At 36.4% G+C, this 15,708-nt stretch overlaps 1 protein-coding gene and 1 gene segment (V, D, J or C); both read right to left on the bottom strand.

Moving 5' to 3' along the window:
- Positions 1-4,087: 4,087 nt before the first annotated feature.
- LOC130416242 (tyrosine-protein phosphatase non-receptor type substrate 1-like) lies at positions 4,088-6,345 on the bottom strand. The gene is made up of 3 exons (XM_056742268.1): positions 6,306-6,345; positions 5,947-6,233; positions 4,088-4,276 (listed from the first exon to the last, which is right to left on the bottom strand). Exons 1-3 carry the CDS (start codon positions 6,343-6,345, stop codon positions 4,088-4,090), a joined length of 516 nt encoding a protein of 171 aa, XP_056598246.1.
- A 1,117-nt stretch (positions 6,346-7,462) lies between these two features.
- On the bottom strand, positions 7,463-7,955 carry LOC130416226 (T cell receptor alpha variable 18-like). The segment is given in 2 exon segments: positions 7,463-7,770; positions 7,916-7,955. Coding segments are annotated over 2 exon segments (348 nt in total).
- Between the last annotated feature and the right edge of the window lie 7,753 nt (positions 7,956-15,708).

Raw genomic sequence — 15,708 nt, 5'->3', positions numbered from 1 at the left:
TTCATTGTGCACATGTTCAGGGAGATCTGAGCTTCAATCCTCTGATGTTACTCTTTCAGCTTCAAAACAAGATCTACTTTGAGCTCCTCCTTCCTCAACCACCAGCAAATACAAATGCATCAAAATATCATTTTATCAGTGTCACATTAATTTAACATTTTTCTTTAAATATTTTATAAATAAAAGTCATCCAGTCTTGTATAAAATACTTATTTATATAAATGGGAAATCAATTAAATATTTAGTCCATATCACATCATATCCAAAGTAATTGCTGGTTTATTTTCAACCATCGTTGGGTCAAAAATGAGACAAACACAAATGTTGGCTTATTTTTATCCATGTATTTATATTTGATTTAACAATGAGTTCATTTACAACCCAGTGGGTTGAGTTTGTCCCTTTTTGACCCAGTGTTGGGTTGAAAATAACCAAGCATTTTTTAAAGTGCATGTAAAGTCTTACATGTAATTTTACAGACAAACCTAAATTTTTACTTTTAAACTGATTGTGTGGTTGGACCTCATGTTACTGTATGAATAGAAAAAACTGATGAATAGAAACATCTACGGTCTTTAGAGTCAGCTGGTGGTTGTTTATATTTATCAGATCTTTCCTCAAATTGTCTTGTAATGTTGGTAACCTTTCAATTATACTTTATTTATTGAAAAAAATTAACAGTCATTAATTATAAAGATTAAAAGAATAGAGAATATAATTAAAATAAGTCTATATACAGTATGGTACACATTTAGTGTTGTGTATAAGGGTTTTGGCACGGTAATACAGATCAGAGTCTGATAGAGAAACAGAGGAGATCTCCAGATACACATGATTGAGAAGTTTTACAGCATGTGAATAGAGATGAAGAGCAGGTTCAGATGTGTTTGAATGTTCTGTGACTGACAGTAGAAACTCTGGTTTTGTGTTGAGATTCTGTCGATATCATTGGAGAGAGTTAACAGGGACACCACTAGTGATAGTGTATTTACAAGAGAGACTCTGAAAAAGAAAAAAGAGTAAGATATAAAAAGAAATTAATCAAGATTAAAAAAAATATATTTTTTTTACATTTTTAATGTATATATTAATTTTTATTTTGTCTGAAATCTTGTTTTAATTAATATGTCTTACCAATGTAAAATGGTATTATTGTCCAGGTAAAGAAAAACATGATGTGTTCAGAGACTCTGTATATACTGAAGAAGAAAACAGCATCAGATGATTCACTCTGTCAGTCTCTGACATTCTCAACATCTTTGTGAATAAGCTCCGCCCACTGCTGATGCACATTCACTTAAAGCGGCAGTCCGTAGGATTTGCCTCTTTGTTGCCATCTCAGTTTGTAATTGGTACTGCAGATGATGTGCGGAGGTATTAATTTACATGAGTTGTGATTCGGCACTGCTCAGCTGCGCGGATGAGTCTGATGTTATGAGTCGTGGCCTGTCACCTTGCAGCGGTGAGAATCTTCACTGTGCAGCAGAAGCAAATAATAAACACAGATAACATGGCAGATGTTATAACACAAAACACATAAGAATATAAACAGACACAAATAGCGCTAACTGAGGCTGTGTTGAAGTGTTTTGAGATTATTTCGTTTGCTAGGTCATTTTGTTATTTCAAATCGAAACTCCCGTAAAGTGAACCGGACAGAAGATCCACGAAAACGGGTCTCAAATGCTGACAGACACGGTCATAAATCATTATACACCATACAACTACATATACTCTTTGCAAAGCCCTGCCATCATATCCTAGATATAAGTTCGTAAATTTGAGTAAAATGACTTGTGGTGTTCCACAGGGCTCAATTCTTTCTCCGCTCCTCTTCAATTTGTATATGCTCCCACTTGGTCAAATAATGAAAAAGTACCAAATTGCCTACCACAGCTATGCAGATGACACTCAGATCTATCTAGCCCTCTCACCCAATGACTACAGGCTTATTGACTCTCTTTGCCAATGCATTGATGAAATTAACAGCTGGATGTGTCAAAACTTCCTTCAGTTAAATAAAAACAAAACTGAAGTCATTGTTTATGGTAACAAGGATGAATCAACTTCAAAGTATTATTGATTGTCTATAAATCAATTAATGGTCTAGGACCCAAATACATCTCAGATATGCTCATTGAATATAAACCAAACAGATTTCTCAGATCATCAGGATCAAGTCAGTTAGAGATGGTGTCACCGGGTGGAAAAACCCAGAGACTCAAAAATCCCTCATTGGTCCCAACTCTGGCTGTGCTTGATTGCTGTCCATAATGAGCGACAGCTGAAGGAAATTAAGCTGCGCTTCATTGAAGCACGCGCTCAGGACAAGGGTGCATAAAAGTGGTGTATCTGGGCTGGTGTGTGTCTTGACGGCGGCGTAACAGGAGAGAGTTGAAGGTTGGGTGTCTGATCGGTGTTCTATTGGGAAGAGATTACACAGCAGAGGAGAGGACCGCTGATGTGTTCACGTCAATCTTCTGAAGTCGCCATCCTTGGAGTCATTCACCCTACAGCGAGAGGAGAAACAGGTCGACTAATCACTGTGGAGATGAAGTGAGTTTGCAGTGTCTGAGAGAGTGAAATGTACACACGTGAGGATTTCTAAGAGTGATTTATGCACGAGTGTGGTGAGGTCTAACGACTGTTTCTTCCGAAACTGAGATGAATGACAATTGACGTCTGAATATGAAGATCCCTTTAAATAGATCTGTCTGAAGCTGTGTCCAGGTTTTCCTTTGCGCCCGGTGTGGCGACAGACTCAAGCCGAGCTCGAAAACCCGTCGTTGTCTGTCCCTCAGGGGAAGAGGTGAAGCTGCTGTCCTTCCGCCGACTGTTCTATGAACACACACACCAGCCGAGCCCGAGCCCGCACACCGTCATTGTCTGTCCCTCGGGGAAGAGGAGAAGTTGCTGTCCTCCCCTGGATTGTTCTGTGAACTGACACACCTGCCGAGCCCGAAACCCGTCGTTGTCTGTCCCCCAGGGAAGAGAAGTTGCTGTCCTCCCCTGGACTGTTCTGTGAACGTACACACTAGCCGAGTCTGAGCATTGTCGGCTGCCTGTCTCACGAACACATCCGAGGAGGCGAAGAAAGCCACTGTCTCACCCACGAACATTCGCATCACTGCTTTTATTGTTTTAAATTAATAAAATACTTACCCTTTTAAATTCACTTGTTGTCCGCCTCTTGGTGTCCTCTGGTGTCTGCTCCTCCGGAGTGTGGTTATTTACCCTCTGCCCTAACATAGGTGACAATAACAAGGGTTCACTCAAAACAGGGCGAGTCAGCGTTTAGTCATTACGCCACCCGTAGCTGGAATCTGCTTCCAGAAGATATCAGACATTCACCAACAGTAGATACTTTTAAATCCAGATTAAAAACACACTTGTTTAGCTGTGCATTCACAACCTGAGCACTGTGCTGCTTAACATCAACTGCACTTCTATATATAATTTTATTTTGCTCTTGTTCTTTTTATATATACACTCACATTTTTTATCACTTTGATGTTCGCTTTTGGCCCGAGATCATCTACTCTACTCACTGTCGTCGCCAGCATCACGGTGTTCGCCTCACTCCATTTTTTTAGGAGGTTGAGGTGATAAATCTGATGTGCCCCGCTCCTGTCTGATCGTACTACCTCATAATTGAGATCTCCTATTCGTCGTGTGACCTCAAATGGTCCTTGCCACTTGGCGAGTAGTTTAGATGTGGACGTTGGGAGCAATACAAGCACTTTCTCTCCCAGTGAAAATTTACATAGCCTGGCGCCTCTGTTATAATGTCGGCTCTGTCTGTCCTGCGCCTGTAACAAATTCTCCATAGAGAGCCACCCCAGTGTAAGGAGTTGTGTTCGCAGGTCCAGGACATGCTGAATTTGGTTTTTGCTTGCAGATGGCCCGTCCTCCCAAGCTTCTCTTAGGACGTCTAAAACCCTGCGAGGCTGGCGACCATAGAGAAGTTTGAAGGGGGAAAACCCCGTGGAGGCTTGGGGGACCTCGCGGACCGCAAATAACAGAGGTTCCAAGCACTTATCCCAATTTTTGGCCTCTTCGTGTACGGATTATGGTTTTTAACGTACGATTAAAACGTTCGACCAGCCCGTCTGTTTGTGGGTGGTAGACCAGAAACACTGGTTGCTGAGATATTGCGTAACGCCACTGCCTCAGGATATCGAGTTGCATAGTCCACAATGACCAATGGAAATCGATGTCCCTGTGCAGATCGCTCTAACGGCCCGATCAGGTCCATACCAATCCGTTCGAAGGGGACCTGAATAAGAGGAATCGGGCACAATGGTGCCCTTGGGGTGGCCGGTGGGTTTACTTGATCAGACGCATGTTTAAGCGTCTCGTCCTCAGACTGCTCCAGAATAAAATCATCGCCCTGGGAGAGATTTCTTCACTCCACAGCGCTCCGTTCCTCTGGGGCCGCCGTCATAGGTCCCGGCTCCACCTCTCCCATCTGCGCGAACACCCCTCCCCATCGCACTTGGTTTCGCCCAGAAACATCCGCACATAAGTGTCCCAATAATGTCGAAATAATGGCCAATTTGTTCCCAAAATTAGCAGATGCCGGAGGTGCTTGTTAACAGCCACCTCTACACTATGTTTTTGTCCCCTGAATTGTATGGTCAAGGGCACCAAAGGGTATTTCTCCACGTCCCCTTGTACGCCCCTTACTTTAACCGCGCGGCTCGTATCCATTGCCTCAAATGAACTATCTATTAGGTTTTTGAACGACGTGTTTCATGTTTTGTATCACTGGGCTCCAACTCTGAGAGCACAGTAATATAGAGCTGAATCTGACAGAGTCACATCATTAATATTGAGTTCAGTGGATGTGTCTGATGCTGTTGCTTTAAACCGTTGATCTGAAGTATCTTCAGCACTTAATGATCGAGCACCTTTATACACTAAATACAGAAGTTCACTGTGAGAAAACTTTCTGTACCAATAAAGTTGAACATCATTGCTGGTTGAACTATATAAACAGCTCAGTTTTATGTTTTCTTTTACAATGACTGTAGTCCCTTTATCTGGCTCAATTTTTTAAACAACCTGTAAACAATAAACACAAAATAATACCATTTATTTCAGCAAATTAAAATGAAAAGAAAAATAGAAACATTTCACGAAAGGCTATCAATGAAACATTAAGAGTTTTAAGTTTTTATGTTGTGTGATTTTTTTATCTTTGATTCTAGATAAAAAAGTCTTTCAGATCTGTGTTTGTGTATCATACTGATCAGATACAAAGACACACATAAACTTCCTGTTCTGCTCCTATTGGTCATCATGAGTGTCAGGCTGATCAGAATTGATTGAAGTGTTGTCATGTAACTGATATTTTGAGTTTATGGTACTTCTGTATTGTGAAATGTCTCCACCTAGTGCTAAAACTTTTATATTGAGCATCTGAGATTTGAGAATTTTTAAAACATAAACCTGAATACAAAAAAACCTAACCCTCTCTCTTTCTCTCAACAGGTTGTGGTCTAGATTTTGTTAAAACCAGTAACTTTGTATTGGCACCTATTGTATTATTGCTCCTGTATGACATTTCGCTTATTACTCCTTAAACTCTTTGTAAGTCGATTTGGATAAAAGCATCTGCTAAATGAATAAATGTAAATGTGATACTTCAACCTCTTCTGTTCTGATGACATTTAGACATTATTCCCATAGGTTTTTACAATGGATAGTTTAAAAATATATATATATATTTATATTATAATTTGTCATAAATTAACTTTATTTGTTTTAGTAAGATTCCCATTTATTTTAAATAAAAAGATATACAGTATAGAAATTGACTAAGTTTATTCTTTTCTCAAAAATATCATGCCATCACATATATTTGTTTTGTTTTGGCGTCATCTCACCATCAGTCATGTTTTTGTACAGTGTTGTTGTGTTTTGTGTCACTGTGGGCTCCAGGGCGCAGTAATACAGAGCAGAGTCTGTGACTTTAACAGAAGAGATCATCAGATCAACACTCTTCTCTGTGTTTCTGTGTTCGATGGAGATTCCAGAAACTGGAGGAACAGCTTCAATTATGGATCCTGAATAATCCAGAATAAGAAACTGTGGTGGTGAAGCAGCATATTGACGATACCAGTGAAGACTGCGAACAGAACCAGTGTATTTACAAGACAGATTCACATTCTCAGATTCAGTGGCAAACGTTACATCTCTGTACGGACTGATGACTTCTTTAGCTCTGTAACCTATAACAAAAGATTATATGAGTATATTTCAATTAAGAGTATATTAATATGATGATGAATGAAATATTTTACCTGCAGTTACAGTCAATAATAGAAGAACACAAGTAAACATGTCAGTATTGAAAGAGCAGGTTCAAACACACATCCTCTTCTCGTCTCACACTAGTTCAGTGATCAGCTTTACAGATGTGTTTAGCTCCACCTCTTCAAATAATCTTAATATAGACACAAATGTACAAGCTTTAAAATCACAAATCTAAATTTATTGAAAGCCATGTACATGTATTGACCATAAAGCATCTGACACAAAGATAACTGAGTTGAGTAAACATAAAGACATTTAAAAGGAGGTCAAATTGATGGAAGGCATTTGCTTCGCATGTACGGTAGACATACAGAAGTGTAGGAAGGGTAATTTAGATACATTCTGACAAAGAGAGAACATGAAAACTCCAAAAAGGCCTTACAGCTCAGCCATGGATTAAACCTATTTTTTATGGGGATTTATGGGGCAAGAGGTAGCAAAATGGGATTGATTGGAAAACATTGTTTTTTGAAAAGGACTTGAAAAGATATACTGTAAAAGATTGAGGAATTGAAAGTCACTTGGAACACTGAGACCAGCAGTAAACCCATGATGTCTGAAAGCCAGACAAGATAAAGACAAGAAGACCAGAAGCTGACTATAACTGATTAAAGTTCACTTTGATTAAGATGATTGTGTTTTAGTCATTAGATGTTATTTACCTCTACATTTGTACATATTATAAAATAAAAAATATTTTGACAAATGTGTTTTAAAATGTAATGTATTTATTACAAAACTGCCTCTAAGTTATATTTAGTGTTATAACTGAGAAAGGAGAATTTTGACCAAATTGTAAGTATTTTAAAGTTTGTATATATGCCAGACTCTACTCACTTACATTTGAATAGTAAATAATAAAGTTAAAGATTTTAGCATAAAAGGAAACGCAGCAAAAAAGTTTTGTATTGGCATTTAAACATAAACACTGTGTAACATTTTACAGCAGTCATTACAAACCTTTTTATATTTTGTTTTTATTTTATTCACCTAAGGTTCAGTTTCAGCAGGTGTTACTGTATCCTGTCTTACACAAAGCTTTGTGGTTTACAGACAGAACATGTGGTTTGATTTTACTTGATTAAAAACTGTTCAAAGCAATAATTGTGTGTGAGTTTTTGTAAAGACTTTCAGGCTTTTTGTATCACTGGGCTCCAACTCTCAGAGCACAGTAATATAGAGCTGAATCTGACAGAGTCACACTCTTAATAATGAGTTCAGTGGATGATTCAGACGTCTTTGACTGAAAATGTTTGTCTGGTATATCTTCATTAGTATATGATCGAGCTCCTTTAAACAGTAAATATTGAGGTTCTCTGTTAGGATTCTGTCTGTACCAGTAAAGATAAACTCCACGGCTAGTTGTTTCATACGTGCAGCTCAGTGTCACAGAATCTTCTTCACTTCTCATTATTTTGGTGTCTTTTGGATCAATGCTGTCAGCAAATACACCTGCAAGGGAATATAAAATTAAATAAACAACATTTAGAGAAATACAAACATATAAAAATAAATTCATTGCAGGTATCTAATATATTTAGACAGTAAATGCAGTAGTTCAAGATTTATGAGGCTTACAATTTTATATGCACTTTACCTGACACTGTAACAAGAATCAGCAGGATACATCTCTTCATCTTTACTAATAAACTATAACTTTACTGTGTTCATGAATCAACGCTGAAAAATAAATATCTGAATACAGTAGAGATGACTGTAAGCTGTAAAGTGGGTAAATGTGGGTGTGGTTTATGACATTAAGACCATGTGTACACAATGAAAACTGCATTTACACGGACATGCGAAAGCATATAAATGCTGTATTATGATTGACAGGCCAGTGGATGGCAATGTTGCTTTGTAAAGAAATGCACAGTTATTTCCTAAGAAGTGCTTTTGTATACCCTTGGTTGTCGTATACTTTATGTGTGTTTAAAGTCTGGGGAATATAAACAATGTGTCACCGGTGGTATGTATATAAAGCGACTTACATTGCTTAATCCTATACATTTTACATAGGTATTTGCAATCCCCTGGGATCGAACCCACAACCTTGCATTGTTAACGCAATGCTCTTACCACTGAGCTACAGGAAAGCTATATGGCTTTGGAGGTGGCTCTTCTTAAGGGTATGGCCTCTAGGTACCGGGTAGTAATGAACTATGACTAGAATGTGTTCATGTCCCTGGACAGACTTAAGCAGCGGCCCTACCAGGTCCGTACCCACACGCTCGAAGGGCACCTCGATGATGGCTAAAGGGATCAGAGGACTGGGAGGAGGTTACTTGGGGGACTTCTTCTGATATGTCGGGCAGGCTTGGCTGTACATCCTGACTTCGGCCTCCATTTTCATGCACTATGGAGACGTTTGGAATGCACTTGGCAAAGGAAATGACGTAATTTCCTCATTGGCTTCAGCTGGCATTAAACAACGTTCCTGTAACAACGAAGCATTTAACCGTCAGCAGAAAATGCTGTTTTAATGGCATAATTTAAGCATTAAACCTGTTTGCAAATAAACAATACATTTCATATTTTTAAAAGTTTTATATATATCAGTGCTTATATATTATACAGCATATTTAATATACTTTTTAAAATAAAAACGAATGTTTATTTGCAAACAGTTAGGTTTTATGCTTAATCTATGTTCCGTACTTGTACCTTTACACCCCTAGTATACACGATTTAAGAATCAAAAATCTGTATTTTCCACATACGGTACATGTTTGTATCTCCTCTTTGCACCGCTCTCTGAAACCCGCAGTTTTTTTACAAAGCACATTGCTATGAAAAGCGAGGTGTACTATGTTAGGCTAGTTGACCAGCGCGTAGTGATTGGTCAATACTGCAAGTGTGTGATGGTAATTTAACACCTCTTACCATATTTGAAACATCATGTTTCAAAGCAATTGTAGTGACAGGTATGCCCACCTTACTTGCGTAAACATTTGGGCAGTTTTAGTCAGATCATATACGTCGAACTGATGTAGATTTGTGGGGGTGTGTATACACGAGGCGTTTCAGGCAGGTCTGTGTGATCATTTGCTTTTAAATAGAATGCATCTTTTATTCCCAAACTTTATTTTTTGAGATTTTATGTGTCTAATACATGTATGGGCAACTTATAACACACCAAAGACACAGAAAAACACATGTTCGCGCCATATATGACCCCTTTAAAATGCTATTTATTGTTAAATAAACCTAATAATTGGTTAACTCTGTTAAATACTGCACAAAATATTTATTTAAAATAAACAAGAAATTACACTTAATCTAATGTGAAATAGTGTAAACTTTGTAAAATAATAAATAATAATAAAATAACACATTTTAGTGGACTGAATTGAAACAAGATCACATTAGTAGTTGTAGAAAATAAAATACTTTTCAGTCAAAAAAACAGTTAAGGATTGTAAAACATGCAAATATTCTCTGTAATGTTTAAAACTTTTTTCAGGTAACCACAGCTGCCAGTCATTTAAAATACTACAGAACTTCACTGTAATTTTACGGACATTTTTACTTTAGTTATTTTACTTTATGCATTTGGCAGACGCTTTTATCCAAAGTGACTTACATTGCAACATCCTATACATTTTATATGAGTATGTGCAATTCCCTGAGATCGAACCCACAACCTTGCGTTGTTAACGCAATGCCGGGCTACAGGAAAGCTATTTTCATGTGAAATCAAATTTATTTATTTCATTAATCTTAAATTACTTCCCTGTTTATTTGATTTATGTTAAGAACATTTTATTATTTATTTGTTTGTCTAATATGTTCACATGTGTCTCTCTGTGCCATGTGAAGCTACAGGTCATGAACCGTATGAATCTCATAAATCAGGTGATCTGTCATTACACGTCAATATATGTTGATGTCACCTGAAAAGAGTGAATGTATTATTAATGATGTCTAGTGTAATTGACTGAGTTGAACTTTATACACAACCACACACAGATGTTGTTTTATCATTATAATGTGTTTTAGATTGTGGGTTTGATGTGGTTTGAGATCAGAGCGAAACATTTATTTTAGTTTTTGTACAGCGTCACATAGACTTTGTATCACTGGGCTCCAACTCTCAGAGCACAGTAATATAGAGCTGAATCTGACAGAGTCACAGTGTTAATAGTGAGTTCAGTAGTTGTGCGTGTTGTAGTCGAACTAAACCGACGATCAGAAGGGTTTCCACCACCACCAGCCGATCGAGCAGGTTTAAATAATAAATACTGAAGTTCTCTGTCTGGATATTGTCTGTACCAGTAAAGATAAACAAGACTGCCACTGGTGTCATATGAACAGCTCAAGGTCACAGTCTCCTGTTCTTTCTTTATGATTATTGTTTCTTTATTTGGACCGATCTGATCTGCAGTCATCACACCTAAAACAAACAAACAAACAATTATATATATTTAATATTTAAATTAAACACAATTATAAAAATATATTATTTTTAAATGAATTATATTATTATTATCCTGTATGTTTTTTTAACTATTGTTATCTTACAGTACATATTTTACCTGAAATGATGATGAAGAAGAGAAGCAGGTGTGTGTTCATGTTTGTGAAGTCAGATCAGTTGTGTGTTGATGTTGTGTGTGATGTGAGCTGTAGATTTGTGTTACTGTCAGTCTCTGCACCTCACACATAAAGTCACATGACACTTCCTGCTGTCTGTCAGATGATGCTGTGACTCTTCTTCTATTCATATTTTGATTTAACATGATTTTAACAGTTCTGTAGTTTACATGAAAGGTTTTTTATCAATGTTTATGATTATTCAGGAAATCACTTAATTATATTAATATTAGATCCTTTTATCTAAAGTACAAACTTGATGGATAATAAAGATCCAACAACATTGATACGTTTTCAAAATGGCCATGAATGCCTAAATATATTTATAACACTGTCAGTTCTGGTCCCTGATTCTGATTGGTTGAGCGGAGATCTAAGCCGTTATAAAATACCCCGATATGTAACGGCTGACCGCATTACCTAGAATCACTGCGCCACTCTTGCTACGTACAGCAAAACTTTTGTCAAAATGTCAGTTTTTGTTGTGAATTTTGATTGATTTGGTGGGCTAAGCATGGATGAGAGGTGGGAAGAGATTGACATGACAGACAAATTAGACCAACAACAAAGACGACACGCTGAAATAAATGAAAGCGAAATTGAAGACATTGAAAAGTCTAGAAATGAGGTGAATACTCATAAACAGACTATGTGGTCTGTTCGTGCTTTGCTGCGTCTGTGTTGCTTGGCAACCGCACTGATGTAGCCACACCTGTTTCTGAGGAACTACTTTGTTTGGTGGAAGAATCTATATATGTGGAAATCTATGTGTATGTAGATGTCTGCAGTGGACTGATAGATTCTTCTGTTACTTCTCTCTGAAGCTCAAGATGCTGGAAGAGACTTCAGCCCTCATGTGACCCTGGAGAGGACAAACACGGTTTGGAAATCAAAGTTGATTCAATCTTGCATGTTAAATAAAAGATTATTTAATCGACATAACATATAAAAAAAATATTAAAGGCACCAAATAATGTACTGAACATAACAGTATAAGATTGTTTTGGATACACATTGTCATATGACTAATTGTTTCTCTGTTTGTATGAGTGTTGAGTGTGTTTCAGTGACTGTGGGCTTCAGAGCGCAGTAATACACAGCAGAGTCACTCACATGAACATCATGAATGATCAGAGGAACTGAATCTGACTTCACTTCAGACTGAAATCTCTCATGAAACTCAGTGCCATTATCTCCTGCTGCATATGTGTTTCTTCTCAGGATGTATTTAGGAAAGTCATTTACTCTCTGAATGTACCACAAGAGCTCTGGCTGAAGTGAAGTTGTTTTGTATTTACAGTGTAAAGTTACTGATCCTCCTTCAGATTCACAGATTTGTTTGTCTGGCTGATCAACTTTCTCTTCTCCACGACACTCTGAAGAAAGACAGAAATATATTTATAACCCATAATGATGATATGAAACCTGAAGTACTTCAGAAATTATAGACTTGCTCTACTTACCATAACAAATCAATACCAAATTCACCAAGATCATCAAAATCTTCATTCTATGTGCTGACTGAAACATGAAGAACAAATAAATCATCCAGTGAGTTGAGATATGTTTAGTATTGAGTGAGTTTACAATAACAAATGAGAGAGAAAATAGAAGGAGGAGTTTGTGTCACCAGTGTGTGTGAACTGCGCCCTCTTCAGGATTTTATGTAAAGTTCTTATGAGGCTCATTAATCCCCTTAATCTCTTACTTATCAGAGGTTAAAAAGATAAAATAAGAGAGGGAAATGATTCAAGACAGATTTCATCTTTATGCTGTATATGCAGTGTGCATGTGAACGTGTGTGTGTGTGTGCATGGGTGTGTGCATGTGTGACAAAATTCATTTGTATGCAAGGTTCTTCCGCCCTCAACTGTGACAAAAACTGTGATAAAACAACTGAATAAAAGGAGTCTGTGCTGTTGTCCACAACTCACTTTGTTCTCCGTTTAAGTTCATTGTTTGATTTAATTCAATTTTTTCTTCACTGAACTGAACACTGATTCACATCAATAGACTTAAATTGTATTAGTAATAGAGATTTAGTGTTCAGATGAGTTTTCTACAGTGTACATGAGTTTACTAGTAAAGTGCAGAATCTGTTACTTCATCAGGAAAGATCAACAGACTCACAAGATTTTTGTTTTGATCAACTTTAGGTAAAAGACGAGGTGGAAGGTCACTTGTGGTTCCGTGTGGATAAATCCAAAGCAGAAACTCTGGTTTAGATCTGAGAAACTGACGATACCAGTGAAGGTTATTTACAGCTCCACCATATTCACAGGAGAGAGAGACTTTTACTCCCTCAGATGCAAATGTTTGTTTAGTAATGACTGTGCAAATGTGTCAAATAAGAACCATGCATAAAGTATTGTATTTAAAATATTTTAAACAGTGAAGTCATAATATAAAGCTCAAATTTTATTACATTACTTGTGCAATTTTTTAACATGTGGAAATTTCAGATGACAATTCCGTACTCAATCTGCAAAGACCTTCATACGAATAAACAATTGAAATATGTGTTAACTGTTTTCCATTCATTGTTTTGTCACCAGCACAATGAACAAATCGAAACAATTCATGTTAATTGTTGGTTAACATGTTAATAAAGTAAATCTAGGCAGTCATAAAGTGTACAAAAAACATTTTTAGGTGTTTACCATAATGTGCCAAATCAAACCCCATCTAAACATAAAGAATACATTTCATTCATGTCAGCTTTTAAAAACACACAGAGCTCTTCTTACATGTAGTTTATCATATGATCTATTCATAAATGTCATACATGGAGAGATCAATGCTGACCCCTTGTGGATGACAAGTGAAATCATTAAACATATAAACCCTCAATACTTCACAAGGTGCTTTCAGTATGATCTGTAAATGTTGTTTAGTAGTAATCTGAATGTTAAACAAAATTATTTAAGATCTGAAGCCACTAACAGCTCTGTCAGCACAACGCAGTGGGTTTTAGACGCATGTTTAAATCTGAAGTATTAAACAAGCCTGACAGTGAGGACACATTGAGATTTGCATTGAATCGCTCATTCAACTATTCATCTTTGCTCTCTGTTAAAAAAGAGAATTATATGGCACAAATATAAGTAAATAATGATTGACATTTATTTTTGAGAAAGCCCTTAAAAATGGTATTGTATACCAAATATCACAGTGATGTGATTCCCATTTAATATTTTAGATGCAATGTATCAATACTTCAATAAAAAAATGTAATTTAAATGAAACAATACTTTTACGTTTGAACAGCTCTGTCTCACTGTATGATAATTCTTAAAGCTCACTTTTGTGACTCCGGTTTTCATTACATGTGGAAATGAGTAAAATGTACATAACAAACATTAAATAATAAAACATGAATAGTACACAAGCTTGAATAAAAGTATTGTAGCAGTAAACAGTGTATCAAAAGAAGTTATATACGTGTGATTCAGACATAATGTTGTGTGTGAGGTTTTTGTTCAGTGTTGTTGTGTTTTGTGTCACTGTGGGCCTCAGGGCGCAGTAATACAGAGCAGAGTCTGATAGAGACACAGAGGAGATCTTCAGATACACATGTTTTTCTTTCTCTTTGGTGATGACAGTAGTGAATCTGGCATCTATATCAGATTTCTGAGTTTTCACACTGTCTAGAATGAGCACGAGGAATTCAGGAGCTGATCTGGGATACTGACGGTACCAAAGTAAAGACCGAGCAGAGGAATAACTGCAGGATAATGAAACATCTGAACCATCTTCAGCAAAATCCTCTGTTCTGTTTGCTGTTATAGTATCTCCATTAATGACTCCAGCTGTGAAAGAAAAACAATATGTCAGTATTTCAACTATTGTTTTAAAAAATGCCAACATTGTTTATTATATTTCATTTTTTAAATAATTACTGACAAAATCACTTACATAATAAGGCGACGAGCAGAATAACTGGATAGAGTTTCATTGTGCACATGTTTACAGAGATCTGAGCTTCAATCCTCTGATGTTTCTCTCAAAACAAGATCTACTTTGAGCTCCTCCTTTCTCAACCACCAGCAAATACAAATCCATCGAAATATCATTTTGTCAGTGTCACATTAATTGTAGAGTAATTTTTTTGGTAAATCTGTGATAAATGAAAGTCATCAAGCTTGTATAAAATAGTTAAATTAATTTCCAAATAATTTAACTATTTAGTCCATATCACATCAAATCCAAAGTAATTGCTGGTTTATTTCAAATCATCGTTGGGGAAAAATGAAACAAACCCAAACGTTGGCTTCCATTACTCATATGTTTATATTTGATTTAACAATAAGCTTAAACAACCAAGCAGAGGTTATCCCAGTATCTTAAGTTTGCCCCTTTTTGACTGTTGTTTTGAAAATAACCCGCATGTTTTAAAGTGAAGGTTAAGTCTTACATCTAATTTTACATTTGGAAAAAAGTCAAACCTGAATTATTACTTTTAAACTGATTGTGTGGTAAGACCTCATATTTTTGTATGAATAGAAACACATATACAGCAAAACTTACTGTATGAATGGAAACAACTAATAAATAGAAACATTTAAGGTCGTTCAAGTCAGCTGGTGGTTGTTTATATTCATCAGACTCACATCTTTGCTCAAATTGTCTTGCAGTGTTGGAAACTTTTCAATAATCCTTTTTTATTGATTAATATTAAATTTAACAGTTATAAATAATAAAGATTAAAAGAATAGAGAATATAACTAAAATAAATGTATATACAGAATGGTACACTTTTAGTGTTGTGTATAAGGTTTTTGTACAATGTTGTTGTGT

Source organism: Triplophysa dalaica, chromosome 3 (genome assembly GCF_015846415.1).
Source record: "Triplophysa dalaica isolate WHDGS20190420 chromosome 3, ASM1584641v1, whole genome shotgun sequence".
NCBI classification, from domain to species: Eukaryota; Metazoa; Chordata; class Actinopteri; order Cypriniformes; family Nemacheilidae; genus Triplophysa; species Triplophysa dalaica.
The sequence above is the reverse complement of the archived record's forward strand: the minus strand, read 5'-3'. Positions and strand labels throughout refer to the sequence as shown.